Genomic DNA, 27,844 nt, shown 5'->3' on the forward strand with positions numbered 1-27,844 from the left:
CCCAAGAGAGGGGCGGGCGGCGCCGCTTATAAAGGCGGCGGGAGCGGGGCGGGGGAAAAGCGCGTCCGTGCGCTGCGCTCCGGGACCGGCCAGCGGGGCTTTGCCCAGCCCCGGCGGGGCGGAACGGCTCGGCTCGGCTCGGCTCTGCGGGGCATGGCCCGGGCCGCCGCCGCCTGACGGGATGGAGCGGCGGGTGCTGTACGCGGGGCTGTACTGGCTGCTGCTGCCCCTCGCCCTGCTCGCCGGTGAGTGCCGGGGGGGGGGGGGTGCTGGGCGCGCTGTGTCCCCGCTCAGGGCTCCCCACACGGACGGGACCCGCTGCCGGCCCTGGGGGAAGCGGGCGGATCGGTGGAGGGACGGGTGGTTTCCCCCCCCCATCACCCCCAACATCGAGCCCCACAGGGGATCCCCCTGCGTGCTCCCCACAACCCTATGCGGGACCGAGCCCTCGGGAAGCGCTGCGCCTCCTCCGGGCCGAGCGTGGGGCAGCGCCCGGGTGCGTGTGACCGACAGCGGGGCCGAAGCCGTCGCGGTTCCAACCCAGCTGGCTCCATTGCCTCTCGCAAGGTGGAGGGCGGGTGCCGGGCACCCGGCTCCCCGCAGTCCTCGTGGTGGTTGGGGGGGGGGGAGCTGGCACCTAACCCGGCCGTGTGCCCGGTACCGTCGTGGTGCGGTGGAGCGGGGCACCGGGCACCCACCTCTGCCGCTTCAGCCTCCCCTCCGCAGGGCTGTGGCTGCCGAGCTGCTCCCAGCCAGCCCGCTTTAAGCAGCGGTGGGGTTTGAAGGCAGATGCGCCACCCACCGAGGCAACCGTCTGGCTACCGGCCTGGAAAATACCCGTGTCCTGGGACGCGCAGGGCGAGAATCGGCTCTTTGAGCCCCGGCTGCTCGGGGGACCCCGCTCGGGAACGCTCCGTTTACCTTCACTTAGACGTAAAGGAAAACCCTCCCTTGTAACCAGGGCTGTTCAACGTGCTCCTTGTGCCCGGCTGCCCGCTGCCGGGCTCACACACCCCGTGTTGGGGTGCCTGCAGCGTGGGGAAGAGTGGGAAGGACACCTGAGTGCTGTCACCCCGGGGAAGGGGTGTGTGTGTGTGTGTGTGTGTGTGAGGGGACGTGCACCCGAGTGGAGCCACATCCAGCGGGGTGTCCCGGTGGTACTGAGGGGGGGGCCGTGCCGCCGGCCTCCCTGGCAGAGGAAGTCGGTGACTGTTGGAAAAGCTGCTCTGTTTGCTCTGGGCTCGCTGGAGGAGTGACTCAGTGCATGGCGCAGGATGCGAGGAGGTTAATTATAACCCTGCCCACGGGCGGACAGCGCGACCGGGCTGCTATGGGGAGGGGAAGGTGGCCGGGAACCGCTCGCACCAGGCCCCGGTGGGGCACGGGAGCTGCCGGCCATGTCCCGTGGGTGCACGGGGCGACACGTGGCCCTTTGGGCGCGGTCTGGCGCATGGGGCCCTCTAATTCTGTTGATTTGGACCCAAATTGCGCCAGGGTTGCTTGGCCCGCCCCGGCACGGGATGTCCTGGCAGGGACCTGCTGCACCCCACGGCCGGAGGTGTCGGTGCGCTACTCGTGGTCAGACGTGGGTCTGGGGTCCTGCTTGTGCAGCTCCCCCCCCCCACACACCCCGTTCCTGTCCAAAACAGCCTTGTGGGTTTTGGATGGGGGGGGGAAACTGAGGCACGGGGGGGGGGGGACGTGGCTCGTTCTGCTGCACCTGGGGGGAGGAAGAGCCCCGAGCACGACCCGCCTGCAGCCCTTCCTTCCGCAGCAATCAGGCTCTTCCCAAGCGTCCGGAGGATGTTTGCTGGCGGCGAGTGGAGGGGCAGGGCTGGGGCTCACAGCATGGCTTGGGGTTGGGACCGTGGCATGGACCCCCGTGGTGCGGCTCCCAGGCATGCCATGGGCTGCGTATCCCACCCACCACAGGGACGTAGGGCTCCATCCGTGCTGGAATGCATGGAGCAGGGTGGGCACAGCCAGTGCACATCATGGGGTGGATCTGGACCCCCAGGGTGGTGACGTCCTGGCTGTACCAGCGCAGTGCTTGTGCAGGAGCAATGGGTGATGGTGGCAGCCCCTTAATGCTGCGGTGCCCCCAAAGCTGGGGGCAGTTGGGGTGAGGTGAGGACATGGCCTCAGGATGTAGTAAGGGTGCTGGGGGGGGGGCTCTGTGTGGGTGCTGCTGGCCCTGGGTGCTGCAGGGTGCTGGTACCCAGGCGGTGCTGGCAGGAGTGTGGGCTGCAGCCGTCTGCCTCCTGCGGTCAGGTGCTTTTTATAAAGCAAAGGGAAATAAAATAGAGGAGGAAAAAAAATATATAAAAAAACCTATAAAAAAAAAAAAAATAGAAAGCAGCCACCGCTGTCTCCAAGAGCAATAACTGCTGTTTCCTCCCCAGGCGCACAGGGGGATGGGAGGCAAAGGGCTGGCTGCCTGCAGCCTGCATGGACACTGCCCATCATCTTCCCCCCACAGTGCCCATCATCTCCCCAGGGTGCCCATCTCCCTGGCATCCAGCCTTTTCCAAAGCCCCCACATTGCCCTATCGAGGCAGTGATGCTGTGGGGGCTCCCCAGGGCTGCAGCAGGTCCCCACTGGGTGAGGGTGGGGAAAGGGGTGTTTGGACACTGGTGTGTGGTGGGCATTGTCACGGCACTGGGCTGTGCGTGGGGAATGTTAGGGTGGATTTGGGGACGTCCCCATATGATGTGCGATGGGAATGTGGGTCTGGGTGCGCAAGCGGGAGATGCCAGTGGGCATCCCACTGCTTAGCTCATGGCTTAGGGGGTCCTGAGGGCTGCTCCATCCCCTTGGCATGGGCTGTGCCATCCCACCGTGTGCCTGATGTAGGGGCTGCAGCCCTGGGTGCTATGGAAGGGGTGTCCCTGCATCCACTGTGTTGCTGGCCAGCCGCTGGGGTTTCCCAGCCGTGGCACCGCTGGCACCGGTCCCGGTGCCCTCTCGGGGCAGCTCCTGCGGCATTCCTTGGGGAGCGGGGCCTGGCGCAGGCGGGAGCGGGGTTGACTTTCCACAAAAACAGGATACGGCGGCTGGGCTGGTGGGGCTGATCCCTGATCCCGGAAAGAGGAGCCGGGGATGGGGCTGGTTCTGCCCACCCAGGGGCTCGCTGCTGCGGGGATGGGAATGGTGCTGTGCCCGGGGCTCATCAGCCTCTGGTGCAGAGAGCAGGGTCCTGGGTGCAGAGTGACACCCTGGGGACCCTGTTTGGGTCCCCTCGGCCCCTGTGAGGCCGGTGAGCAGGAGGCAGCTTGGCAGAGCTGCAGGGCTGCGGCCGCAGGTAACGGGCCTGTGTGAAATAGCAGGGAATTAAAGAGCTCTTCTAATTAATCCTGAGCGGCTGCAGGTCCCCACAGAGCCAGCGGCTGCACTGATGCGAATCAGTGTGTGGGCACTGTGAGTGGTGCGTAGCGGGGTGGATGCTGTTATGAGGCTGCCTCATTGCCGGTGGGGTCTGGGGATCCCCCTTTCTCCATGCAGCTGGATATGGATCTCTCCCTGCGTTGGTGCCTGGGAGGGGGCTGCGCCCAAAGCCCCCTTCCCACTCTTCCGCATCCCAACTACAATGGGATAAACCCCACTGCTGGCTCTCCCTGTCTGCCCTCACCCTTGCTGCCAGGTCCCTGCCTTCCCCCGTGGTCCCCAATGCCACCCTTTCCCTTCCCACGTGTGATCCCAAAGGGAGATGAAAGGCCGGCGTGAAGGGAACCAGCACATCTCGCCCAGCGCTGTGATTTATCCTGCTCCCGGCACATTAACATCCTTCATGTTTCCAGGGCTGCTGGAGCCAGCGGTGGTGCGATCGCTGCTGCTCCCAGGATCACAGGGATGGGGAATGGATGCGGATCCAGGATAACCTCAGGGGGACGCTCAGTGCGGGCCGGATCCTGCCCCATGTGTGCAGCAGAGACGAGACCATGGGGTGTGATGGGTGCTGCCTGCATGGGGACGGGGATAGTGGGTGCCACGGTGCTGCAGCCACCCTCCCGCCTGGCTCCCGGTGGGGACCTGGGTGCGGGATGGAGGGCGGGTTTCGCCGTGGGGCTGCTCTCCCCACAAGCCAAACTGGTTTTTCTCCCCACGCCGGCACTTTCTCCGCTGTCAGCAGTGAAGGGAACTGGTTTCCTCTGCCTGTGCAGGACGGAGCACCCACACCCCGGTGCAGCCGGCCCTGCGAAGGTGTGGGTGCAAAGCTGGGCACCGTGGGTGCTCACAATGGGGGCTGTGCCATGCTGGGGGGGGGGGCTGCTCATCATCAGCACATTTCTTTCCCCCCCTTTTAGATCCCATTACAAGCTGCCTGAAGCCACTGAGCACTGACCACGCTGAGGAGCTTTGCCTCACGCTGGGGTGATGGGGGACCCAACAGCCACAGGGTCCCATGGGTGCTGGTTCAGCCCCAGGGTGCTGTGGGCTGCTCTGCGTTCGCAGACAGCTGCTGCCAGCCCTTCCTAGTGCCAAGTGACCCAAGCCACTGCCACCAGGATGCCTGCTCTGTCCCTAGTCCTGGTGTCTGATGCCCGTGGCATAATGCCACACCGTCACCGCACCGCGTGTACCCCACAGTGCCCAGCAATGCCTATGGGTCTCCCTATGCTCCCCACCATCCCATCTTCCCCACAGCTCCCACGCAGACCCCAGCCAGCAGGACACCAGCACAGTGGTCCGTTCCCCCCCCCCACCATGCCACCATCACCCCTAGGGCGGTCATGGCTGGGACAGGGGACACCCTGACCCGAAAGGATGCTGCTTTGGGCAGGGGTCGGTGCTGGGATGGAGGTGCCGGTGGCCGCGGCGGGGCTGTCTGGCTCCCCCCCCCCCCCATCAGCCGAAGCAGCGCTCGCCCCCGTGCCGGGAAGGCTCCTCTCTGGCTCGGGAAGGGGAATATTTGCTCCATGAGATCATGGTTTGCCGAAACGCTGCCAGCAGCCCACGGCAGCGTGCGGGGAGGCGGCGGGTGCCGCGGTCACTGCACAGCGGGTCCCGGTGCCCCCGCTCCGCGCTCCCTGCGCCCCTCACCCGTGCTGCGGGGCTGCCCGCGCTCCGTGGGAGCCGGCACCGGCGCTATCCCCGACGGGCGCTGCGTGGGACGTGCCCCGGGCCGCCGGGCGTGTTCCTGGGTGCCTCCCGTCCCGTCACCCCATCGCCATTCCCGGGGTGCTCCCGGGGGCTGCGCCGTGTCCCCGGCGGCCGCCCCATCCCTCGCCCCAGGATGTGCTGTCCCATTGAAACCTCGTAAACACAGGAAGGGCCGCGCCGGGCTGGCGGGGCCGAGCACGTCCCCTGGCTCCCAGCCTGGCTCCCCTTCACCCCCCAGCCCCATGGGCCCTCCTGGCCCTCACTGCCTCATCCCGTTCCCAAGCGGGGTGCCGAGGGGAGCGAGTCCCTGCTACGGCCACACAGAGCTGGGGTCCCCAGCACCGGTTCCCTGTGGCTGTCCCATCTCCAAGGCTGCCCCATGGGGATCCCACCTCCTATCCAGAGTGGGGCTGCTTGGGGGGACGGGACAGGGGTGCAACATCCCTCTGGTCGGCACGGGAGGGGACGGAGGAACGCCCTGAGGCTGCCTGGAGCAGGGGCACAGTCACACAGTGAAGCCATCCCATGCTGTGCACCCCGCAATGCCTCCCCTCCGCTGTGGCCAGGTGCCCATCACCGCGGCCTCACGGCTGCCCCGCCGTGTCCGTGCCCATCTCCGGGTCGTGCATGTGCCGGTGTCAGTCACCGCTTCGGGCTGTGCGTGGAGCCGATGGGAACGCCGCGTTCCCCGGCGGCAGCTGCCCCAGTCCCCTGTGTGTCCCCCCCCAAAGCCTCGGTAGCAGCAGATCCGTGGGGCGCCTCCCGGCCCCGCTCCCCCCCCCCCCCCCCGACGGCTGCACGGAACGAGCCGTAATTTAGGGTTAAAAATAAGCGAGGGGGAGGTGAGGAGCAGGCGGGGCAGGGGCTGTGGATGGGGTCCCCGAGGGCCTCCTGCAGAAGCAGTGTGGAAAAGCAGCGGATTCCGCTCATGGATCCCATTACCTCCCATGTCTGAGACCTCTGTGTCCCCCATCCCTGTGCCACCCATGTGGGTCACTATGGCTCCTGCCCGTGTTTCTCTTCCTCTGGGGGGGGGGGGGGGTTGAGACCACGTATGGGATTACACATAGCTTTGGGGTGCATCCTGAACGGGAGGGGATGCAGCTTCCCTGTGCCTGGCACTAACGCTGCCTGTACCTCTGCCCACAGCCTGCCTCTTCCGCTTCAATGTCCTCTCCCTGGTGTACCTGATCTTCCTGCTGCTCCTGCCCTGGTTCCCGGGGCCCAGCCAGAGCTCCACCACAGGTAAGGGGCTCACCCTGGGGTGCAGGCAGGGCAGCAGGATGCTGCCAGCCTCCCTCCGGCTGGTACCTGCCCTCCTTCCCCTGCGGTTTCCCCCTGGTCAGGCAGTGTGGCTCCTCGCTCTGTTAATTATAGCCCAGCGTGGCTATTAATAGCCCTTTCACTCCAAAACGGTCAGTTTTGAGCCCCAGCCTCATTAACCAGAAACCTCAGGGCTGGGCTGAGCCCGCCGGGTGGGCAGGGATTGACCAGGAGCAGCCCTTCTGCCCTGCTGGGCATGGGGGGGGCACAGGGGATGCAGCACCCATGGTGTATGCATGGGCTCTGTGTCCCCATGGTGGGCACTGGGTGCCCGTAGTGCTGCTGGGCCAGGCTGGGCTGTGCTGTAACACAAGCCGTGGATAAAAGCTCTGCCCTCTGAATATTTCATGGGCTCTCACGACTCCGGAGCTGAGTCTTGACACAGATTTACAGGAACAAACAAGCAGAGGGAAGGTTTCTGGCCCTGACCCCCCCCCTCCCCTTCCCGGCCGGTGCGCAGCTGGGGTGGGCTCGCTGCCTGTCCCGAGGCAAGGAAAACGGGCGCTCGGCCCGGGAATCCTGGTGGGATGGGGGCACAGCTGCAGCTGGTGGAAGGTCTGACAGGGATCGTGGTGTGGGGGACCCCCTGGCACCCACCCACAGGATGTTCCGTGAGGGATGAGGATGGGAACTGCATCCCAACACTGGCCTCTGTGCAGTGGGGCCAGGGAAAGGCTTGGTCCAGCTGGGTCAGAGGATGCTGCAGGGGTGAGGGGAAGGAGTGTGGTCCCATAGCTTAGGCTTCCTGCATTTCCCGTGCCTCAGTTTCCCCAGTAATGTGACGAAAAGAGTGGTCTGTGGCTCTGCTGGTGCAGAGTGAGACATGCACATGGTGGGACCCAGGACTTTGGAGAGGGACTCTTCATCAGGGACTGTAGTGACAGTACAAGGGGTGATGGGTTCAAACTTACACAGGGTTGGATATAAGGAAGGAGTTCCTCCCTGTGAGGGTGCTGAGGCGCTGGCACAGGGTGCCCAGAGAAGCTGTGGCTGCCCCATCCCTGGCAGTGCTCAAGGCCAGGTTGGACACAGGGCTTGGAGCAAGCTGCTCTAGTGGAAGGGGTCCCTGCCCGTGACAGGGGTTGGAGCTGGGTGAGCTTTAAGGTCCCTTCCAACACAAACCATTCTATGAGTGTATGATTCTATGACCATGTTCCTGGGGCAGACCCCTAGCATCTCTGGGCACCCTTCCCAGCTCTTCCCAAGGGTTCTGGGATGCTGGTGCTCCCCGGGGCCACCTCAGATAACGGGTGATGGGTTGCCCGTGTCTCACAGGTCACACCAGCCGCCTCCTCAAAGCCCTCCTGGGGATCAGCATCATCTTCCTCCTCGCACACCTCGTTTTCCAGATATGCCTGTACACGCTGCCCCAAGTGGACAAGATGATGGGGCCCAGCTGTGAGTAGGGGGCACTGGGACAGGTTGTGCCACTGGGCACAGACCCCATCCTGGATGTTCCCTGTGGATGTGGGGCTGTCTCCCATGGGATAGCACATACTTAGGGTGGTCTCACATCCTGCCCTTGGGGGTCTGCAGACTCAATCCCTTCCTGCTTCCCTGCAGGCAGCTCACAGGAGGTGTTTGCCCGGCACATCGGGGTCACCAGGTAAGGGTACCCTGGCGGTGTGGGGCTGGGGACTGGCAGTGGTGGTGGGGACACCCCTGACCCACTTCCCCCCCTGCCCCAGGCTGGAGCTGAGCGACATCCCCAACTCGGTGCGTCTGGTGGCACCCGATGTCGGCGTCCTGCTGGTCTCATCCCTCTGCCTGTGCCTGTGCCGTCGCCTGGTCCCCAAGGCTGCAAGCGTCCGCAGCCGGAGACCGGAGTCCCTGGAGTCCCGTGAGCGGGTGAGAGCCAAACCCATCAGCATCCTGCCGAGCCCGCACCAGGGACACCACGGCTGGTCCCATCCCCTCCCCAGGGGCCGGGAACCTGGGTTGGGGCAGTTTTGGCAGCGGCATGGGGCTGGGACATCATCATGAGACATCATCACAGCATCCCGTATGGGCTGGGGTGACTCAGCCGCGGAGGAGTGCTCGTGTTTGCTCCTGTGTTGCCGTAGGGATCGCAGCAAGCAGCCCAACCCCACAGCACTGGGCTGGGGGGGGGGAGCATCCCTGGGTCTGACGGGCACCACCGTGTGGGTTAGGAAGGGCAGTGGGATGGGCAGCTGTGGGGTGCTGGCACCCAACTTGAGCTCACCAGCGGGGAGCATGGATGGGTGCTGTGCCATGCCGGAGCCTCCTGATGGTGTTCGTGGCACTGGGGTCATTCAGACACACACAGCCCAAAGCTGATGGCACCCCTGGCTTGGCAAACACCTTTTGGGGTGCTCCCCGCTGTCGTGGTGGGCACTCGCCTGCCCATCGCCAGCCATGGATGGGCTGTAACCGGAGCTACCGGGCGATGCAGATGCCTTTGCCATGAGCACGGGGCCAGCCTGGAAAGGAGCTCAGTGCTGGGAACCCGGGTGCTGGTGCCAAGAAAAACAGCCGCCTTTCGGAGGCTTTTTGGAGCTTTCCAAGCAGCTAATGAGATAAACACAGCCAGGTGCCGGGCTGCGTGCCCGTAGGGTGTCCGGCCATCCATCCCTTGAGTGGGGAAACTGAGGCACGGCCAGCAGCAGCATGGGGCCAGTGGGGGTGCTTGTGGGGCTCACACCACTGTCTCCTTCCTGGCAGCAGGAAGAGGAGGATGTGGAGCAGCAGGACAGCACGGCCGACACGGACACACCGCTGAGCACCAGGCTGCGGGTGACGGCTCACTGGCTGCTCTGGGAGGCTGGGAAGGCCTTGGCCATCACACTGCTGGCCTTAGCTGGTGGGTATGGGATAGGGGGAGCATGTGGTGAGCTGGGGGGGGCTCAGTGGACACGCAGGTGCAGGGTGGGATGCTTGGTCCAGGAGGATGCTTGGTCGAAGGGGATGCTCGGCTGCGCATTGACCACCCGCGGGTGCTGCTCTGCAGGGATCACCCTGCCCTCCGCCTCCTCCTGTGTCTATTACCTGTTGTTCGTGGGGATGTGCACGTGGTGGGCCTGCCACCTGCCCAGGAGCTGCCGGGCCTTCAACACCACCTGCATCATCGTCTGCATCTACACTGCCTGCCACCTCGTCTGCCTCTTCACCTACCAGGCACCCTTCTTCCAGGGGGTCTACCCGCCTCCCACCTTCTGGGCACGGTGAGTCCCTCGGCAGGGTGCTGTGCTGTGGGGTACGGTGCTGTGCCAGGACCCTGGCTCATGGTGGGGCTCATGGCCACCCGCTCCATCCCCACAGGCTGTTTGGCTTCAAGGACATCGTCCTGTACCTCAACTGCTCCAAGCCCAACGTCCTGGAGCTCAACACCAGCCACCCCTGGCCTGTCTATGCCAACCCTGGCATCCTGTTCCTGCTCTACTTCACCATGGCCACACTGATGAAGCTGCGCCGGCTGGATGCCAGGGTGAGGGGCTGCAGGGCTGAGCTGGCCCCCCTGCCGATGCCTGGTGCGCCCTGCAGCTCTGAGTGCCCCAGCCCTGGCACTGGGGTGCCCATTGGAGAGCATGTGGGGGGCCTGTAGCACAGGGAGGGGCTTCATCAAGGGGTTGGGTCTCCGGTGGCAGCAGTGCTGTGCCCTGAGCTGGCTCCTGCCCCTCGCAGAGAACTGCAGCCCTGGCACAGCCAGCAGCGAGGTTCCTGTCGAAGGAGCTGGTGGAGATGGAGAGCTGGCCCAAGGACACCGATGGCGTGGCTGAGGACACCAAGGTGGGTTTTGGGGCGTTGTGCCCCATAAGCGATGCCCATGCTGTGGTGGAATGGGAGCTGGGGTGCTCTGGGGGTAGCTCTGAGCCCCCTCTGTCCCCCCCCAGCCCATGCTGTCCTCCAACACGGGTAAGGCAGGCGGCGGTGCTGAGAACTGCACTGTGCACATCATGGGCAACTCTCCGCAGCCGGGTAAGCCTGTCCCCAGTTCATCCCCGTCCCCACAGCCTGTCTGTGTGCTGGGGGGTCAGCTCAAGCTCCCCCTCCCCATGGCCAGGCAGGAAGCGTCCGGCTCAGTGGCTGCTCCTGCACACCCTGGGCCATGTCATCATGAAGCAGAGCTACGTCTGCGCCCTCATCGCCATGATGGTGAGTGGGGGGACACGGGGGGCACTCCCCGGCCTGATCCCATGCGAATGGCCGCATCCTGCCTGCCTGTAGGTGTGGAGCATCACCTACCACAGCTGGCTGACCTTCGTGCTGCTGCTCTGGTCCTGCCTCATCTGGACGGTGCGGAACCGGCGTCACTTCGCCATGCTCTGCTCACCGTTCCTGCTGCTCTATGGCATCGCTCTCTGCACCCTGCAGTACATCTGGAGCATGGAGCTGGCCTCCGAGCTGCCCACCCGTGTTGGCTTCATAAGCTTCGAGCAGCTGGGGCTGGTGCACACCAAATACCCCTGCTTGGATCTGGGGGCTAAGGTGAGTCTGCTGCTGTCCCCATCTCTGTCCCCAACAGCACGTCGCTGTCCCTGCTCACTGCCTGTCCCCGCAGCTCCTGCTCACCCTCACCTTCTGGCTGCTGCTGCGGCGGTCCGTTAAGGAGAAGCTGCTAACGAGGAGGTCCCCATCCACCCCGCTCATAGAGGTGACCATCTCAGACATAGGTGAGGGGTCCCACCATCACCCACCAGTGCTGAGCATCCCTTGGGTGCAGGCAGCACCCGGGGTGCCCGCCATGTCCTGCAGCCCCCTCCTGCCTCGCAGACAGCAGCCGTCAGGGGGACGTGCTGAAGGCGCTGGGGGGCCTGGTGAGGAATTTCTATGCCAAGTACTGGATCTGTGTGTGCGCCGGCATGTTCATCGTGGTGAGCTTCGCCGGGCGCCTCGTCGTCTACAAGATCGTCTACATGCTCCTCTTCCTCCTCTGCGTCACCCTCTTCCAGGTAAGGGAGTCAGGGACACGTCCATGTCCTCATCCCCATCCCCGGTGTGGCCCTGCTGATGTCCCCGTCCCTGCAGGTGTATTACAGCCTGTGGCGCAAGGTGCTGAAGTGCTTCTGGTGGCTGGTGGTTGCGTACACCATGCTGGTGCTCATTGCCGTCTATACCTTCCAATTCGAGGACTTCCCCATGTACTGGAGGAACCTGACGGGTCTCACGGATGAGCAGTGAGTGTCCTCAGCCCACCGAGGGCTGCCTGCTGCTGCCAGCCCCATGGTGGCCCCAGGGCATGGCCAAAGGCTTGGGGAATGGGGTTGAGCCCTTCAGGGCAGCTCAGTGCCCGTGCAGGGTGGGATGGATGCAGCTCCGCTCTGACCCTTTCTTCCCTGCCCAGGCTGGGTGACCTGGGCCTGGAGCAGTTCAGCGTCTCCGAGCTCTTCTCCAGCACCCTCATCCCGGGTTTCTTCCTCCTGGCCTGCATCCTCCAGCTCCATTACTTCCACCGCCCCTTCATGCGCCTCACGGACCTGGAGCGCATCCCTGCTGCCAGCGCAGCATCCTACCGCATCCCCAGGTAGGGCCCCGCGCTGGGGTGACCCCCCTGCACCCCCAAGCCCCCCATCCTGCTCTGAGCCTTCCTCCCTGCAGGCCCGAGGAGCTGCACGGGAGTCGGCTGCTGCGGGATGTGGTTGCTGCAGACAGCGCCAGGACCAGCGATGGTGACAGCACCGGGATGGGTGATGCTGACACTGCATCACAGGGTACCCACCGCGCAAGGATGGGGGACAATGGGGTGGGATGGGTGTCCTCCAAGCTGGGAAGGGGCTGGAGGGAGATATGGGAATGAATTAGAGCATCTTCCAAGACAGGAAGGCACTGGCAGGGTAGGGAGATTGATTTGGGGTATTCTCCTGTGAGGATCTGAGAATGGGTTTGGGTAACTTCCAAGCTAGGAACAGTCTTGAGGTGTGTTCAGAGATGGCTTGAGGTGTTCTCCAGGTGTGGGAGGATATGGGGATGGATTAGGATGTGCTTCGAGTCAGGAAGGGGCAGGGGATTGCAGGAATAGATTGAGGCATCCTTCAAGCCAGGAAGGTGCAGGGATAGATTTGGGTGTCCTTCAAGTCCTGGAGAATATGAGGGTGGATTTAGGTTATCATCTGAGCCAGGAAGGAGCTGGGAGGGTAACGGAGATGGATTGGGGTGTCCTTCAAGTATGGGGAGGAGGCCAGGATGTGTTGGGGTGTCCTCCGAACCCATCCATGACGGTCCATGTCCCCACAGTGCCCTCCAAATGGGGTCTGGTGCTGGAGCGCCTGATTGTGCTGGGTTGGACCTTCTCGGACACGCTGACCCGCGGGCAGGTCTTTGTGGTGCGTCTGCTGGAGCTCCACATGGTCAAGCTGGTGGCTCTCTACGCCGTATGGGTGGCCCTGCAGGAGGTACCAGGCACGGGGGCACTGGGCTTTGGCGGGGGGGGTGGCTCAGCCAGGCACCCCATGGTGCTAATGCATCCGCTGCGCCAGGTATCGCTGATGAACTTCTTGCTGGTGCTGCTGTGGGCCTTTGCCATGCCCTACTGCCGCTTCCGACACATGGCCTCGTGCCTCTCCACCGTCTGGACCTGCATCATCATTGTCTGCAAGATGCTCTACCAGCTCAAGATCGTCGACCCCAACGAGTACGCCAGCAACTGCACCCAGGTGCCCACTTGTGCGGTTCTTGGGGTGCTTGTGGCAGCGTGAGGGGGGGTGTTCCCTGGCTGGAGATGGGGTCTGGCAGCAGGGGTTAGGGTGCTGACACCCGGTGGTGCCCCCCTTTGCAGCCCCTGTACAACAGCACCAACCTGACCCCGGAGGAGATGAGCAATTCCACGCTGTACTACGGCCCCCTGGACCCTGCCAACTGGTTCGGCATCCGCAAGGGTTCCCCCAGCCTGGGCTACATCCAGGTGAGCCTGGGGACACCCTGTCTATGGGGATGCTTCAGGGGCTCGCCATGGCCCTGAGCATCCCCTTTCCCCACCAGAACCACCTCCTGCTGCTGGTGCTGCTGGTGTTGGAGGCCGTGGTGTACCGGCACCAGGAGTACTACCGCAAGAAGCACCAGTTGGTGGCCCCTGTCACCGAGACCATCTTTGAGGATATCTCCCGTGAGCACCTCGACCAGGGCCTCATCAGCTGTGCCAAATACTTCCTCAACTACTTCTACTACAAGTTTGGCTTGGAGGTGAGGAGCAGGTCCTATGGGGAGGGAGGGGGTCCCACCATTCGCATCACCCCAGGGCTGAGCCTCTGCATCCTCCCAGATCTGCTTCCTGATGACGGTGAATGTGATCGGGCAGCGGATGAACTTCATGGTGATCCTGCACGGCTGCTGGCTCGTCGTCATCCTGACGCGGCGCCGGCGCGCGGCCATCGCCTGCCTCTGGCCCAAGTACTGCCTCTTCCTCATCATCTTCCTCATCACCCAGTACCTGCTGTGTGTGGGCATGCCGCCCGCCCTCTGCGTGGGTAAGGGGCTGGGGTGGGAGCATCCGGCCTCTGCAGGGGTCAGGGAGGCAGAGGTCCTTGTCCCATTGCTGTGAGGGGCTGGCACCGAGCGTGTCCATCACCCCCCAGACTATCCATGGCGCTGGAGCCGGAATCTTCCCATAAACTCTGCGTTCATCAAGTGGCTCTACCTGCCTGACTTCTTCGTGGCCCCCACATCCACCCATCTCATCAGTGAGTGTCCAGCCCCAGCACCCTCCTGCCCAGGGGGTGCCCTGTACCCCTACTCCATCCCTGCACCCTCCTGCCCATGGGGTCCCTGTCCCCATCCTCCATCCCTGCACCATCCTACCCAGGGCGTCCCTGTCCCCTACTCCATCCCTGCACCATTCTGCCCATGGGGTGCCCTGTGCCCCTACTCCAACCCTACTCCATCCCTGCACCCTCCTGCCCATGGGATGCCCTGTACCCCTACTCCATCCCTGCACCCTCCTGCCCATGGGGTCCCTGTCCCCATCCTCCATCCCTGCACCATCCTACCCAGGGCGTCCCTGTCCCCTACTCCATCCCTGCACCATTCTGCCCATGGGGTGCCCTGTGCCCCTACTCCAACCCTACTCCATCCCTGCACCCTCCTGCCCATGGGATGCCCTGTGCCCCTACTCCATCCCTGCACCCTCCTGCCCATGGGGTGCCCCATCCCTTACTCCATCCCTGCACCATCCTGCCCATGGGGTGCCCTGTGCCCCTACTCCATCCCTATTCCATTCCTGCACCATCCTGCCCATGGGGTGCCCTGTGCCCCCACTCCATCCCTACTCCATCCCTGCACCCTCCTGCCCATGGGGTCCCTGTCCCTTACTCCATCCCTGCACCATCCTGCCCATGGGGTGCCTTGTGCCCCTACTCCATCCCTGCACCCTCCTGCCCATGAGGTTCCCTGTCCCCCTGCTCCATCCCCAGCACCCCCTGCCCTAAGTCTGTGCCCACAGATGACTTCATGCTGCTGATGTGCGTGGCGCAGCAGTGGCGGGTGTTCGAGGCCGAGCGCACGGAGGAGTGGCTGCAGGCGGCGGGTGAGAACACCGACCGGCTGGACCTGGAGCGGGACACCCACAACCCCACACCCAACTTCATACACTGCCGGTGGGTGCCCAGGACACCACAACCCGGGACTGGGGATGTGGGGATGGGACTTGCGCATGGGATGGGACCACACGGGTATGGGTATGGACAGAACGGGACCCCCAGGCAGTCCCTAAGTGCTTGGGTCCGCTAGGATGGGACCCGTTTTGGCCAGTGAAGCTGTCCTGCTGATGCTAGAGCAGGACCCCCCCCAAATGGCTGTGACAGGACCCTTGCCACTAGGATGGTAACCCCCAGGCTGGGACAGCAGCATCCAAAGGCTGTGTTGGAAGGAGATAACAGTGGTTCAGGGCACCCCTAGTGATGGTGCAGGACCCCCATGGGCCATAGATTTGGAAAAGGACCGTTGTCCCCAGGGTAGGGCTCATGCGGGGACTGGGACGGTGCTGGTTTGACTGGTAGCACTTCACTGCACTCCAAACCCAAGTGGTGCCAAGCATGGGTGCTGCTGGGGACAGGGACCCTGCTCTGAGTGCCCCATCCCACAGGTCCTACCTGGACATGGCAAAGGTGGTGGTCTTCCGCTACCTCTTCTGGTTAGTCCTGGTGGTGGTCTTCATCACCGGGGCCACCCGCATCAGCATCTTCGGCCTCGGCTACCTGCTGGCCTGCTTCTACCTCCTCCTCTTTGGCACCGGCATGCAGCGCAAGCCAGCCCGGGCTCGCCTCGTGCTCTGGGACTGCCTCATCTTCTACAACATCACCGTCATCATCTCCAAGAACATGCTCTCGGTGAGGGCTGCTGGTCCCAGGCCATGCAGTGGCCCCTGGGGCCACCTCCCTGAGGAGGGGATGGGTAGCAGGGCTGTCCCCTTGCCAACCTCACGCTCTGCCTTCTCTCCCCACAGCTCCTCTCCTGCGTCTTCGTGCATCAGATGCAGGACAACTTCTGCTGGGCGATCCAGCTCTTCAGCCTGGTCTGCACTGTTAAAGGCTACTATGACCGTGAGTTGGGGGTCTGGGGGTGCTTTTGGGGTGCAAGTCTGAGCTGCTGCCTGACCTGCCTGCACCTCTGCCTGCCAGCCAACGAGATAGGCAAGGACCACGACTGCTCGCTGCCCGTGGAGGAGGCGGGCATCATGTGGGACAGCATCTGCTTCTTCTTCCTCCTGCTCCAGCGCCGCGTCTTCCTCAGCTACTACTTCCTGCACGTCATGCTGGACCTCCAGGCCTCTGCCCTGCAGGCTTCCAGGTGGGGCTGTGGTCCCAGCGGGGGTGCCAGGGCATGGGTGTCCCCCCCATCACCCTCAAACTGTGCCCATCTCGCAGGGGCATCGCGCTGTTCAAGGCCAGCACCCTGAAGAGCATGCAGTCCCACCGGCTAGCCGAGAAGAAGTCCCTGGCCCAGCTGAAGCGGCAGTGAGTGGGGTTTTGGGGGGTCCTGCAGCCACCTTGGGGTGACGGTGAGGAGGATGGGGGTACCCCCGGGGCGGGTTTGGGGATGCGCGTTCCACAGCAGCCTGTGCTGGCAGGATGGAGCGGATCCGAGCCAAGCAGGAGAAGTACCACCAGGAGCGGGTGCCCCGCAACGTCACCGAGGGGCAGGATGAGGCCAGGCCAGGTGAGAGCCAGAGAGCCCTCCCAACCCCTCCATGGGCACAGCAGGGTGACCACAACCCATGGCTGTGGGTCCATGGAGCCCCATGGGTCACTGCGGTGAACCCACATCCCTGCTCTCCCCGGTGCCCGGGGTGGGTGCACTGAGCACAGCTGTTCTCAGCCCCTCCATCTGCCATCCCACAGCACCCAGCAGCCCGGCGGAGCCTTCCCAGCAGAGGCAGCGGTGGTGGCGGCCGTGGTTAGACCACACTGCAGGTACTGCCCTGGCACGGGGACGTAGCGGGGCACAGGGTCCCCACGCTGGGCACTGCTAACACCCGATGGTGCTTTCGGCATGGGGACAGCACACACGTCCCCCAGCCCTATGCTCGGCTGCAGGGCTCTAACTGGGACTGGTCTGGTTCCCAGCACTGACCGGGTGTTGGAATGGGGGCAACAGGATGGGGTTGGGGTTATTGGCATCAGTCACCTCTGAATGCTGGTGTGGAGGGACCCCGCTTTGCACATGGGGGGGGGATGAGTCACTGACTCTGGTGTCCCCAGTGGGGGTCCCCAGGGTGTCCTCAGTGCTGTGCCAGGCAGTGAACGTGGGGAGATGGCAGCAGAGCCATCGTCTGTGGGGGCATCGTCGGTGCTGTGCCATGCTGTGACACCCCATGAGGTGCCAGCCATGCTGTGACACCCGCTGCCACCCTGGCAGTGCTGCATTCTGGGGAGTACTTCCTCTTCGAGTCGGACAGTGAGGAGGAGGAGGAGGCAGCGGCAGTGCCGGAGGAGACGCGGCCGAGCAGGCACAGCGCCTTCGAGGTGAGCATGGCTGGTGGGTTGGGGATGGCCGTGCCCATGGGGTGCCGGCAGTGCCCATGGGGTGCTGACAGCCCCTCTGCCCCTGCCAGCTCGTGTACCAGGCCTGGGTGACCAACACCAGGACAGCGCTGCAGCAGCAGCAGGAACAGGAGCAGCAGCAGCAGCAGCCGGAGGCACCCGGTGCCAATGTGGCTGCAGGTGGGTCTGTCTCACCCCAAAATAGGGAGGGGTGGGTATCAGGAGGGGGCACAGTTCTGCCCTGTGCTTGCTGTTTGCCCTGGCAGCGGCTGGCATCCCATAATGGGGCATCGGCTAAGTCAGGTTCCCTGGTGTGGACTCTCTGGTGGCTACCATGGAGCTGTGCAGCTCCCTTTCAGTGCCTGCAGTGGTTGTTAAGCTGGATGGGGAGGATGAGGTGATGAGCAAGAGAACCCCAGCGGGGGCTAGGACTGATGTCCATCCTCCACTGGGCTGATGCTACCCGTTTGGGGGGGGTCTGACCCTTATAGGGGACAGTGCAGAGAGAGAGGAGGAATTGGGGGCACCCGAAGAGGCTGAAAGCCAGGAAGAAGAGGAGGAGGAGGAAGGCACTGGTGAGTGTGCGGCCATACCCCAGCACAGGGGGATGCTTGGGTGCTCTGAGCGGGTCTCTGAGCCTCCCCTCTCTCCTTGTCAGGGCACAGCAACGTGGTGCAGCGGGTGCTGAACACGCTGCGGTTCCTGTGGCTGCTGTTCCGCGCCATGGTGGACGGGCTGACGCAGTGGCTGGACGCCTGCACCCGGGAGCACGCCAACATGTCCAGTGTCCTGCGCCTCGAGAGATACGTCCTCACACGCCGCCTGGCCACGGTGAGCACGGGGACAGGAGGGATGTGGGGACACGGGGGTGGCAGCCCCGCGGTGACACTGACCCCACTGCAGGGAGAGCACATGCACCGCGGGGTCCTGGATGACCTGTACCTGCCGCCGCTGGAGGAGCCCCATGAGGAGCTGAGCCAGCGGTGGAGTATGGACTCCCAAAGCAACATCCCTTTCAGGCAGGTGCATGGATACCCCTTGAGGGTGATGCTGCAGTGGGGCCAGCAGGCAGGAGGCTCATTGCTGTCCCTGTGCTGTCCCCAGCAGGCACCGAGGAGCGGTTCACACCTCGGTGACCAGCCAGGAGGAGCAAGTGATAACCTTGGGGTCCCAGGAGAACATGGATGGGTCTCGGGAGCTGCTGGCCCTGCCGCAGAACCGCAGCCGGACGGCCAGCGAGCTCCTCGGGAGCAGGTACAGGGACATGGGGACGGTGGGATGGGGATGTGGGGGTCAGCAGGGCTGGCTCACCCCCCTGCTGCACCCTGCAGGCAGCTGTACTTCACCGAGCTGGAGGAGTCAGAGCGGTTCTATGAGTCCCACAACCGGTTCCTGAAGCTGCTGCTGGCCGTGTACCGCTGCGTGGCCACGCACTCCGAGCTGCTCTGCTACTTCATCATCATCCTCAACAACATAGTGACCGCCTCCATCATCACCCTCTTCCTGCCCATCCTCGTCTTCCTCTGGGCCATGCTCTCCATCCCCCGGCCCACCAAGCGCTTCTGGATTACAGCCATCATCTTCACCGAGGTGGGCAGGAGGTGGCTGGCGAGGGGACGGTGCCACCCGGCTCCTGCCTGTCACCCACTGACCCCAGTGTCCCTGCAGGTGATGGTGGTGGTGAAATACCTCTTCCAGTTCGGGTTCTTCCCCTGGAACTGCTATGCCATTATGCTGCGCAATGAGGGCAAGCCCTTCTTCCCACCCCGCATCATGGGCTTGGAGAAATCTGACCGCTACATCAAATACGACCTCATGCAGCTCCTGGCGCTCTTCTTCCATCGCTCCCTGCTGCTGGTGAGCCCCAGGGCATGGCATCACCTTGGGCATTGTTTGGGTGGGCATCCATGGGAGCTGGAGGGGTGATGGGGACTCTCAAGAGCACCCAGTGGGTGCTTGGTGGCTCTGCCTTGGTTTCCACCCAAGGTTCCCGTTGCTGGTTGGGACTCTGGGGTGCAATGGGAGCTGATGCTGTGAGATGGGGGGCATCAGGAACACATCCCCCTGACCACATCCTCTGCAGTCCTATGGGCTGTGGGACCATGAGGAGCACCTCATCCCCAAGAAGAAGGCGGAGCGGGTGGAGGATGAGGGAGAGGAGGAGAAGAAGGAGGAAGCAGAGTCCCCGCTGCTGGTGGTGAATGAGGAAGGGACGGAGGCACCGGCAGAGCCAGGGGCACTGAGCACAGCTGCGGAGCCGGAGCCAGAGGGTGATGCTGTGGGGCAGGATGAGGAGGTGAAGGCCGCCCAGCTCCGCTTCAGGAGGAGGAGGTGGCAGCGGAAGAAGCAGCCAAAGATGTCTGTAGAGGAAGGTGAGCACCAGCCCCCCTTTGCACCCTGGTGAGGGGCAAGGCTGCTTTCCCCTGGGGCAGAGGGTGCTGCTGCCGGGCAGGATGCAGCCCTCCAGGGCCCTGGCTGTCACCCATGCTGTGCATCACTTGCAGAGGCTGGGAATGAAGAAGCAGAAGAAGAGGAAGAGGTAAAACAGAGCCATGCGCAGAGGAAGCTGAAGACGTTCGGGCTGCGGGTCAAGCTCTTTTTCGTCACCATGTGAGTGCCCTGTGGTGCTGGATGGGGTGCGGGACGTGGGGTGCAGCCCCTGGTCACCCATACCCTTTATCCCTTGTCCCTCCAGGGCACAGAACATGTACCAGCCGGTGCGCAGGTTCTTCTGGGACATCCTGCACACTGAGCACCGTGCAGCCACCGATGTCTACGCATTCATGTTCCTGGCTGACGTGGTTGACTTCATCATCATCATCTTCGGCTTCTGGGCCTTCGGGGTGAGCAGGGGGTACCCACAGGGCTGGCTCCCACTGCAGGGTCAGGCTGGGGCATATCCTGACCTCTCCTGCATCCCCAGAAACACTCTGCAGCCACCGACATCACCTCCTCGCTGTCGGATAACCAAGTACCGGAGGCGTTCCTGGTCATGCTGCTCATCCAGTTCACCACCATGGTCATCGACCGCGCGCTCTACCTCCGCAAGACCGTGCTGGGCAAGCTGATCTTCCAGGTCATCCTGGTCTTCAGCATCCACCTCTGGATGTTCTTCATCCTGCCGGCTGTCACGGAAAGGTACCGAGCACCCCCTGGGGATGCCAGGGTACAGCCTGGTCCTTGGGTGGCCCCTGGGGTGGCACCGTTGTGTCCCCAAGCCCAGCCTGGCTGTGGAGGTGGCCGGAGGGGTGACACCTCTCTCCTGCAGGTTGTTCAGCCTCAACACCGTGGCGCAGCTGTGGTACTTTGTGAAGTGCATCTACTTCTCGCTGTCAGCCTACCAGATCCGCTGCGGGTACCCGACGCGCATCCTGGGCAACTTCCTCACCAAGAAATACAACCACCTCAACCTCTTCCTCTTCCAGGGGTACGGCACGGGGCCACGTGGACCCCCAGGCACACAGAGGGTGCTGCACCAGCCCCCTTTCCCTGGGTCATAGAGTCATAGAATGGTTTGGGTGGGAAAGGACCTTAAGATCATCCAGTTCCAACCCCCTGCCACGGGCAGGGACACCTTCCATTAGGGGAGGTTGCTCCAAACCCAGTCCAGTCTGGCCTTGAACACTGCCAGGGATGGAGCCTTTAACCACTTTTGGGCAAGAAGATTTATGATTCTATGAATGTCCCTACCCCGGTTTCTATAGAATTTCTATAGGATTATATAGGATTCTATGAGTGTGTTCCCCCGCAGGTTTCGCCTCGTGCCCTTCCTGGTGGAGCTGCGGGCTGTCATGGACTGGGTCTGGACAGACACCACGCTGTCCCTGTCCAACTGGATGTGTGTGGAGGACATCTATGCCAACATCTTCATCATCAAGTGCAGCCGTGAGACAGAGAAGGTGCGTCCCCACCATGCTGGGAAGGGCCCTCCAGTAACCCCGTGTTGCTTGGGGTCCCCTTGAGCCCGCCTGGCACTGTGTGCTGTCCTCCCCCTGCAGAAATACCCCCAGCCCAAGGGGCAGAAGAAGAAGAAGATCGTCAAGTATGGCATGGGGGGCCTCATCATCCTCTTCCTGGTGGCCATCATCTGGTTCCCGCTGCTCTTCATGTCACTGATCCGCTCCGTGGTGGGTGTTGTGAACCACCCCATCGACGTCACCGTCACCCTCAAGCTGGGGGGGTACGAGGTGAGGATGCAGGCAGGTGGGTGCTGTGGTACCCAGCCCAGATGCTGGAGACCCCTGCCCAGCTGATGGCACCTTGTCCCCCTGCAGCCGCTGTTCACTATGAGCGCCCAGCAGCAATCCATCCAGCCCTTCACGCCACAGGACTATGAAGCCCTCACCCATAAGTTCGAGAGGCAGCCGGTAAATCCTTCCTCCCCCATTGCAGAATCCCCCTCCCACCCCCAAGCTCCATCCTGCTGGGGTTGGGCTGTCCTTGGGTGGGTGCTGAGCCGTGTCCCCCCCCAGGTTGCCATGCAGTTCATCACGCTGTATGGCTATGAGGACATCGTCACAGCGCGCATCGAGGGCAGCTCAGGCTCGCTCTGGAGCATCAGCCCCCCGAGCCGGGAGCAGATGCGGAGGGAGCTGCAGAACGGCTCCTCAGACATCACCCTCCGCCTGACCTGGACCTTCCAGAGGTACTGCAGGGCACGGTGTGGGGCACACAGCGCTTCCTGAGCCCCATGGCACTTACACGGAGCCTGTGCTGTCCGCAGGGACCTGGGCAAAGGGGGCACGGTGGAGCACACCTTCGACAAGCACAGCATTGACCTGCAGCCCGGGGCGCCCCAGCGTGAGCAGCTCGCACAGCTGCTGCAGGGCACCCGCACTACGCCGGTGTGAGTATCCTGGGGGGGTGAGGATGATGCCCCCATGTCAGCGGGATGGTGCCCACCTCTCTTATCCCCCTCTCTTGTAGGGAAGTCCCCAGGCTCTTCCCCAGATACATCCGGGCGCCCAATGGCCCTGAAGCCAACCCCGTGAAGCAGCTGCTGCCAGGTAGGTCCTGCCGTGGTGTGTTCTCCCCTGTAAGTACTCAGTGCTGGGGGCACACAGATGCAGGTTGGGTGGAGAAGTGATTCACAGCAGCCTGAGGAGCACTTGGGGGTGTTGGTTGATGAGAAACTGAACGTGAGCTGCTTCAGTGTGAGCTGAGCCCAGAAACCCCTCGTGTGCTGGGCTGTGAGCACCGCAGATCCTGCCCCTCTGCTCTGCTCTTATGAGACCCCAGTTGCAGCACTGTGTGCAGTTCTGGTGGCCTCAACATAAGAAGGACATGGAGCTGCTGGAGCAATGCCAGAGGAGCTCATGGGGTTGCTCAGGGGCTGGAGCACCTCCTGTATGGAGACAGGCTGAGAACACTGGGGCTGTTCAGCCTGGAGAAGAGAAGCTGTGTGGAGACCTCAGAGCAGCTTCCAGTGTCTGAAGGGGGGCTATAGGGATGCTGGGGAGGGACTCTTCATTAGGGACTGTAGTCATAGGACAAGGGGTGATGGGTTCAAACTGAAACAGGGGAAGTTGAGGTTAGATCTTAGGCAGAAGCTCTTCCCTGTGAGGGTGCTGAGGCGCTGGCACAGGGTGCCCAGAGAAGCTGTGGCTGCCCCATCCCTGGCAGTGTTCAAGGCCAGGTTGGACACAGAGGCTTGGAGCAAGCTGCTCTAGTGGAAGGGGTCCCTGCCCGTGGCAGGGGTTGGAACTGGATGGGCTTTAAGGTCCCTTCCAGCAGAAACCATTCTATCACTGTGCATGCTCCCTGCAGACGGGGAAGACAGCTACCTGGACGTGGAGGTGCAGCTGAAACGGGAGCTTGCAGGCGCCAGCCAAGGGGGTAGCAGCTTCGTGGAGTGGTGGGTGGTGCGGCTGAAGGATGCCCCTAGCAGCATCAGCAACATCCTCCCCATGGTCATCTTCAACGACAAAGTCAGCCCCCCCAGCCTGGGCTTCTTGGCTGGTTACGGGTACGTGGATGGGGATGCATGAGGGGCACAGAGCGGCTGCACCTAAGGGCAGGGGGGTTACAGGGTGCGTGCGTCCCTGTATCTTGCAGGATCATGGGGCTGTACGTCTCCATCGTGCTGGTGATCGGGAAGTTCGTGCGGGGTTTCTTCAGCGAGATCTCGCACTCCATCATGTTCGAGGAGCTGCCCTGCGTGGACCGCATCCTGAAGCTGTGCCAGGACATCTTCCTGGTGCGGGAGACGGGCGAGCTGGAGCTGGAAGAGGAGCTCTACGCCAAGCTCATCTTCCTCTACCGCTCTCCCGAGACCATGATCAAGTGGACACGGGAGAAGGAGTAAAGGGGAAGGGGCTCCAGACCTGCGCCCCTTTCCCTTCCCGAGGACATCACCACCAATGCCTTAACCAGCCCCGCACGCTAGGGCTGTATCCTGCCAGGGCACACAGTGGGACACGGGGCTTTCGGTGCTCGCTTTTAGGGGGGATGTTTTTCTTATGTTGCTTTGAAGCACCGTCTGACCTGCGGAAACCCACTCTGTGCCTTCCCAGGGAGGGGGACAGGAGCCAGACCCCCCCACCCCATGGGTACCCCTGGCTGCAGAGCAGGGGGGAGGCAGGAGCCAACCTGTGCCTCCCCACTGCTCTCCCCAACCCCGTCCAGAACCAGGTTAAACTCAAAAGCAATAGGCCCCCCAGCCCCAGGATGGGGGGCCCTCGGTTGTGGCTCTCCCCTAGCTAGGAGGGGGGGGGGCTGGCAGCCCCAGCTGGACTCTATAGACACTTACCGTGATGTTGGTTTTGTTGGTTTATTTTTTGTATTATTAATTCAAATGGTTTATTTATACAAATATCTAATAAAACAAAGCTGAGGCCTGGTGGAGTGATGCTCAGCTGGGGCGGGGGGGGTGTCCAGGGTGGGACTAGGGACCTATTGCTTTAGGGGGTTCCAGCACCCTTGCCTACCCCAAATGGGGCTGGGGGCTCTCCCTGCCCCTCAGGTGTAACCAAAATGAGGTATAAAAGCAACTACTTGGGTGCCAGCGGGGCCCAGGGGCTCCCCACCATCCTACAGGGCACCCCTGGGGGGCTGGCACCCTGCCCCACTGGTGCCCCAGAGGGATTGGGTGTCTGTGTCCCCCACTGTCCCCAGCCCTTTCAGCTCTTGCCAAGCTCCTTGTCCTCTGGTGGAACCTCCTGGTTCTGCTGCTGCATCTCGGCACTGCAGGGAATAGACACTGGATGGATGGGTGTGTGGATGGATGGATAGTGGATGGATGAATGGATGGATGGATAGTGGATGGATGTGGCATCAGGAGGGTGCTGAGATAGCAGGGAAGGGATCCCCACATCCCCATTACCTGCGGATCCTGCGCTGGGCCTCAGCACGCACGTAAGGCGGAAGCGTGGTGACAGGACCCTGTAAGAGAAGAGCTGTGGGTATGGGGACCCCTGTTCCCCAGGAAAACACCCCACTGCACACCAAAAGCCTTACCAGCTCCTTGAAGGTGAGGCGGCAGCCGTAGCACAGCAGCGGGATGTAGGCAGATTTGTGCTCAGCCCTGAAGGGACAGGGACCCTGAGTGGTGGCCCTGGTGCCAACACAGCATCCCCCCCTTGCCCCACATGCTCACCCTGCTGCCAGGGGGTCCTGGCAGCACCCATTCCTCTCCATCTCTGGCTCATCTATGATCAGCGTGGGCTCCAGGGCCAGCTCCTCCTCTACAAGAGCCAGAGGGCACAGGTGTGATCTGGGGATGCACAGTGCCCGCAACCTCCCGATCCCCCCCACTGCCCTCCCCACTCACCCCCATCGAGGTCCAGGGCACACAGGCAGAGCAGGCAGCGCTCGGACTCGCAGCTCGGCTTGGCTCGATCTGCGCTCAGCTTCTCACCCGTCCTGCAGACAACACAGGGGGGTGAGGGGTGCACCCCCTTGTCCCCCCATACCACCCCATAGTGCCCCCACAGAGGGGATGCTCTACCGGTAGATGGTGCTGATGGTGGAGGGGAAATCCTCCTGCAGCCCCATGAGGAAGTGCTCTACCACACGGCGGATGCTGGGCTTATCCCGGCGCTGCAAGGGGGGCAAACAGAGAGGGCAGGGATGGGAGAGTGGGTCCCAACCTCACCATGGGGACGTGGAGCTTGGGATCCACCCCATGCAGACCAAGGGACACCCCTACCTTGGTGGGGAGCGGCGGTGCAATGACGGTGGGGACATTGAAGAAGTGGTTGTAGAAGGCAATCTCCTTGGCCGTGTACTCCCGCAGGGGACGCACCACCATCACATCACCGTGGCGGTCGTCCTTGAAGCCCTGTGGGTGCATGGCTTGATGGGGGACCATGGCAGCACCAAGTCACAGAACCTGGGTCCACGGCGTCATCGCTCTGGGTGGGAATGGACACCCCCAGCTAGAGGACAGGGTACCAGCTGGCTGCTCACCGTGTCGACGGCAAGGAAAGCACCACGACCCAGCGCCAGGTTGGTGAGGAGCTTGATGGCCACACATGTACAGGTCTCACCGGTCATCACCTTGGTGTAGCCCTTGGTCCGGGCTGTCTGCAGGATGAGGTGGATCCTGGGGAGAATGTGACACCAGCTCAGAGCCACCGCGCCGTGCCCGGTGCTGGGTCCGGGCAGGATAAGCCACTCACCTCAGCATCTGCAGCAGCTCCTCTTTTGCTGTCAGTGTCTGCACAGCCTCAAAGACTTTCAGCAGCTCCTGGGTGAGGGCAGCAGCAGGCAGGCGGGGGGCAGCCGGGGGACCCTCCGGTGACTCCCCACTGCCAGGGCCAGGCGGCGAGGTGCCACTGTCCTTGTCCCCGTACCGCTTCTGCCGCTGCTGCTGGATGAAGCCCTCCACAGCCTCCTTATAGGACACACTGGGCTCACTGGGTGTCACCGGCCCAGGGCGCAGGATGGATGCGGGCAGCTCCAGCGCCTATGGGGCAGAGATGGACACTGGGAGGGTGGTATGGGGATAGCCAAGCATACCCCTTTACTCCAGCGTGTGTGTCCCTCACCACCCATGTACCTGCTCCAAGTGCACCAGGTAGTAGGGGAAGCCGGTTGCCTGCAGCAGGGTCTCCATGCAGGCCAAGCTCTGCTCCCGCTGTGCCGGGCTCTGCCCACGCACCGCTCCCTCTGCAAGGCAAGTGGGCACCACCAGTGAGGAGAGGAGGGGGCACCCATCCCATCCCTGGGGGACCACAGCCCCCAGCCCTGGGGGACCCTGTACTGGGAGTGGGGGTAACCCCTACCATCAACGTAGACGACACCAGGGATGAAGCGGAGCTTCTTGGCTGTCTCCCGGCTGAGCCCCTGGCAAAGGCACAGGGTAAGGTGGGTGCTTGAGTTGTGCCCCCCTCCCCAGACCCTCTCATCACCCCCATTCTCACCTCCTGGACCTGCCGGAGCATGGCACTGGAGGCTGGGCCCCCTGACACCGCCAGCAGCACCTATGGGGACATGAGGGATGGTCACCGGTGCTGCTGCCACCGCTCAGGTCAGCCCCACACGTGTGCACCCCCATCGGTACCTTCTCTCCCGGGAAGATGATGCGGTTCTTGCCCAGCATCGCGCGGAACTTGTGCACGAAGTACTCGTGGAAGCAGTTGCTGCAGGGACGCAGCCCTAAGCCATGGCGTGTTCCACAGCCCCCAGGTCCCCCAGCCCCAAGGCCCCTGTCTCCAAGCCTTGATGTCCCAGAGATCCAATGTTCCCAAGCCCAGACTTCCCAGAGAGTCAGTGCCCGCAGTCACTGATACCCCAGAGACCCAATGTTTCCAAGCCCCAAATCCCAGAGACCCGAAGTCCTCAACCATTGATATCCTCGAGATGCAATGTCCCCAAGCCCCAACATCCCACACACCAAACATCCCCAAGCCTCGATGTCCCAAACACCTGAGCTCCCCGACTTCTAACGTCCCAGGGACCCAACGTCCCCAAGCTCCAACACACCCAAGCCTTGCTGCCCCAAAGAACTGATGTCCCCAACCCTCAACATCCCAGAGACCCGATGCCCCCAACCATTAACGCCTCACACACCTCACGTCCCAAGCCCCGATGTCCCCATCCCCGCATCCCCGCACACGGCAGCCCCTCACCGGCAGAAGGGGTCCCCGACGCGGATGATGAGTACGGCGGAGCCCTCCCCGCACTTCATGCAGGTCCGCGGGTGGCTGCGGGGACACGGCCGGTAACGGCAGCACCGGGGACACCGCACCCCGGGGGCGGCAGCGATCCCGCTACCGGGGACGTTACCAGGGGGATAGGGAGGGGGTGAGCACCAGGGGGCAGCACGGGGTGGGGTGTGTGGGGGGGCACTATGGTACCGGTGGGGGGGACACGGAAGGGGTACCGGGGATAACACCGGCTCGCGGACCGCGCTCCCACCTCTGTCCCTCGCCCCGACGGCGCCGCGCCGGCCCCATGCCCGCTCCGCACCCGCCGCCGTCCCCCGCCGCCTCGCACATGGTCCCGGCCCGTCCCGTCCCGTCCGGTCCGGTCCCGTCCCACCCGTCGT

The 27,844-nt window shown here is 63.3% G+C and overlaps 2 protein-coding genes across 2 annotated transcripts; one reads left to right on the forward strand and one right to left on the reverse strand.

Moving 5' to 3' along the window:
• Positions 1-32: 32 nt before the first annotated feature.
• PIEZO1 (piezo type mechanosensitive ion channel component 1 (Er blood group)) lies at positions 33-24,193 on the forward strand. Its single transcript, XM_062623682.1, has 51 exons — positions 33-245; positions 6,251-6,346; positions 7,700-7,822; positions 7,988-8,030; positions 8,113-8,272; positions 9,107-9,245; positions 9,393-9,606; positions 9,704-9,869; positions 10,067-10,171; positions 10,276-10,360; positions 10,446-10,537; positions 10,610-10,870; positions 10,944-11,055; positions 11,156-11,334; positions 11,411-11,559; positions 11,727-11,906; positions 11,981-12,093; positions 12,617-12,774; positions 12,859-13,035; positions 13,158-13,283; positions 13,361-13,561; positions 13,641-13,845; positions 13,954-14,058; positions 14,817-14,970; positions 15,459-15,702; positions 15,819-15,915; positions 15,994-16,162; positions 16,240-16,329; positions 16,443-16,531; positions 16,714-16,785; positions 17,231-17,337; positions 17,427-17,535; positions 17,847-17,930; positions 18,014-18,186; positions 18,259-18,338; positions 18,412-18,609; positions 18,687-18,945; positions 19,024-19,212; positions 19,439-19,727; positions 19,860-19,965; positions 20,051-20,198; positions 20,279-20,493; positions 20,624-20,782; positions 21,107-21,254; positions 21,354-21,542; positions 21,630-21,722; positions 21,828-22,000; positions 22,079-22,201; positions 22,282-22,361; positions 23,122-23,320; positions 23,410-24,193. Exons 1-51 carry the CDS (start codon positions 182-184, stop codon positions 23,657-23,659), a joined length of 7,539 nt encoding a protein of 2,512 aa, XP_062479666.1. The 5' UTR covers positions 33-181; the 3' UTR covers positions 23,660-24,193.
• On the reverse strand, positions 24,106-27,829 carry CTU2 (cytosolic thiouridylase subunit 2). Its single transcript, XM_062623681.1, has 15 exons — positions 27,715-27,829; positions 27,426-27,500; positions 26,858-26,936; positions 26,718-26,777; positions 26,580-26,640; positions 26,354-26,463; positions 25,974-26,260; positions 25,762-25,897; positions 25,502-25,633; positions 25,301-25,392; positions 25,124-25,215; positions 24,950-25,037; positions 24,811-24,877; positions 24,677-24,735; positions 24,106-24,537 (listed from the first exon to the last, which is right to left on the reverse strand). Exons 1-15 carry the CDS (start codon positions 27,792-27,794, stop codon positions 24,474-24,476), a joined length of 1,482 nt encoding a protein of 493 aa, XP_062479665.1. The 5' UTR covers positions 27,795-27,829; the 3' UTR covers positions 24,106-24,473.
• Positions 27,830-27,844: the final 15 nt, after the last annotated feature.

Source organism: Pezoporus occidentalis, unplaced genomic scaffold, assembly GCF_034315485.1.
Source record: "Pezoporus occidentalis ecotype Australia unplaced genomic scaffold, CSIRO_AGI_Poc_V1 ctg258, whole genome shotgun sequence".
NCBI lineage: Eukaryota > Metazoa > Chordata > Aves > Psittaciformes > Psittacidae > Pezoporus > Pezoporus occidentalis.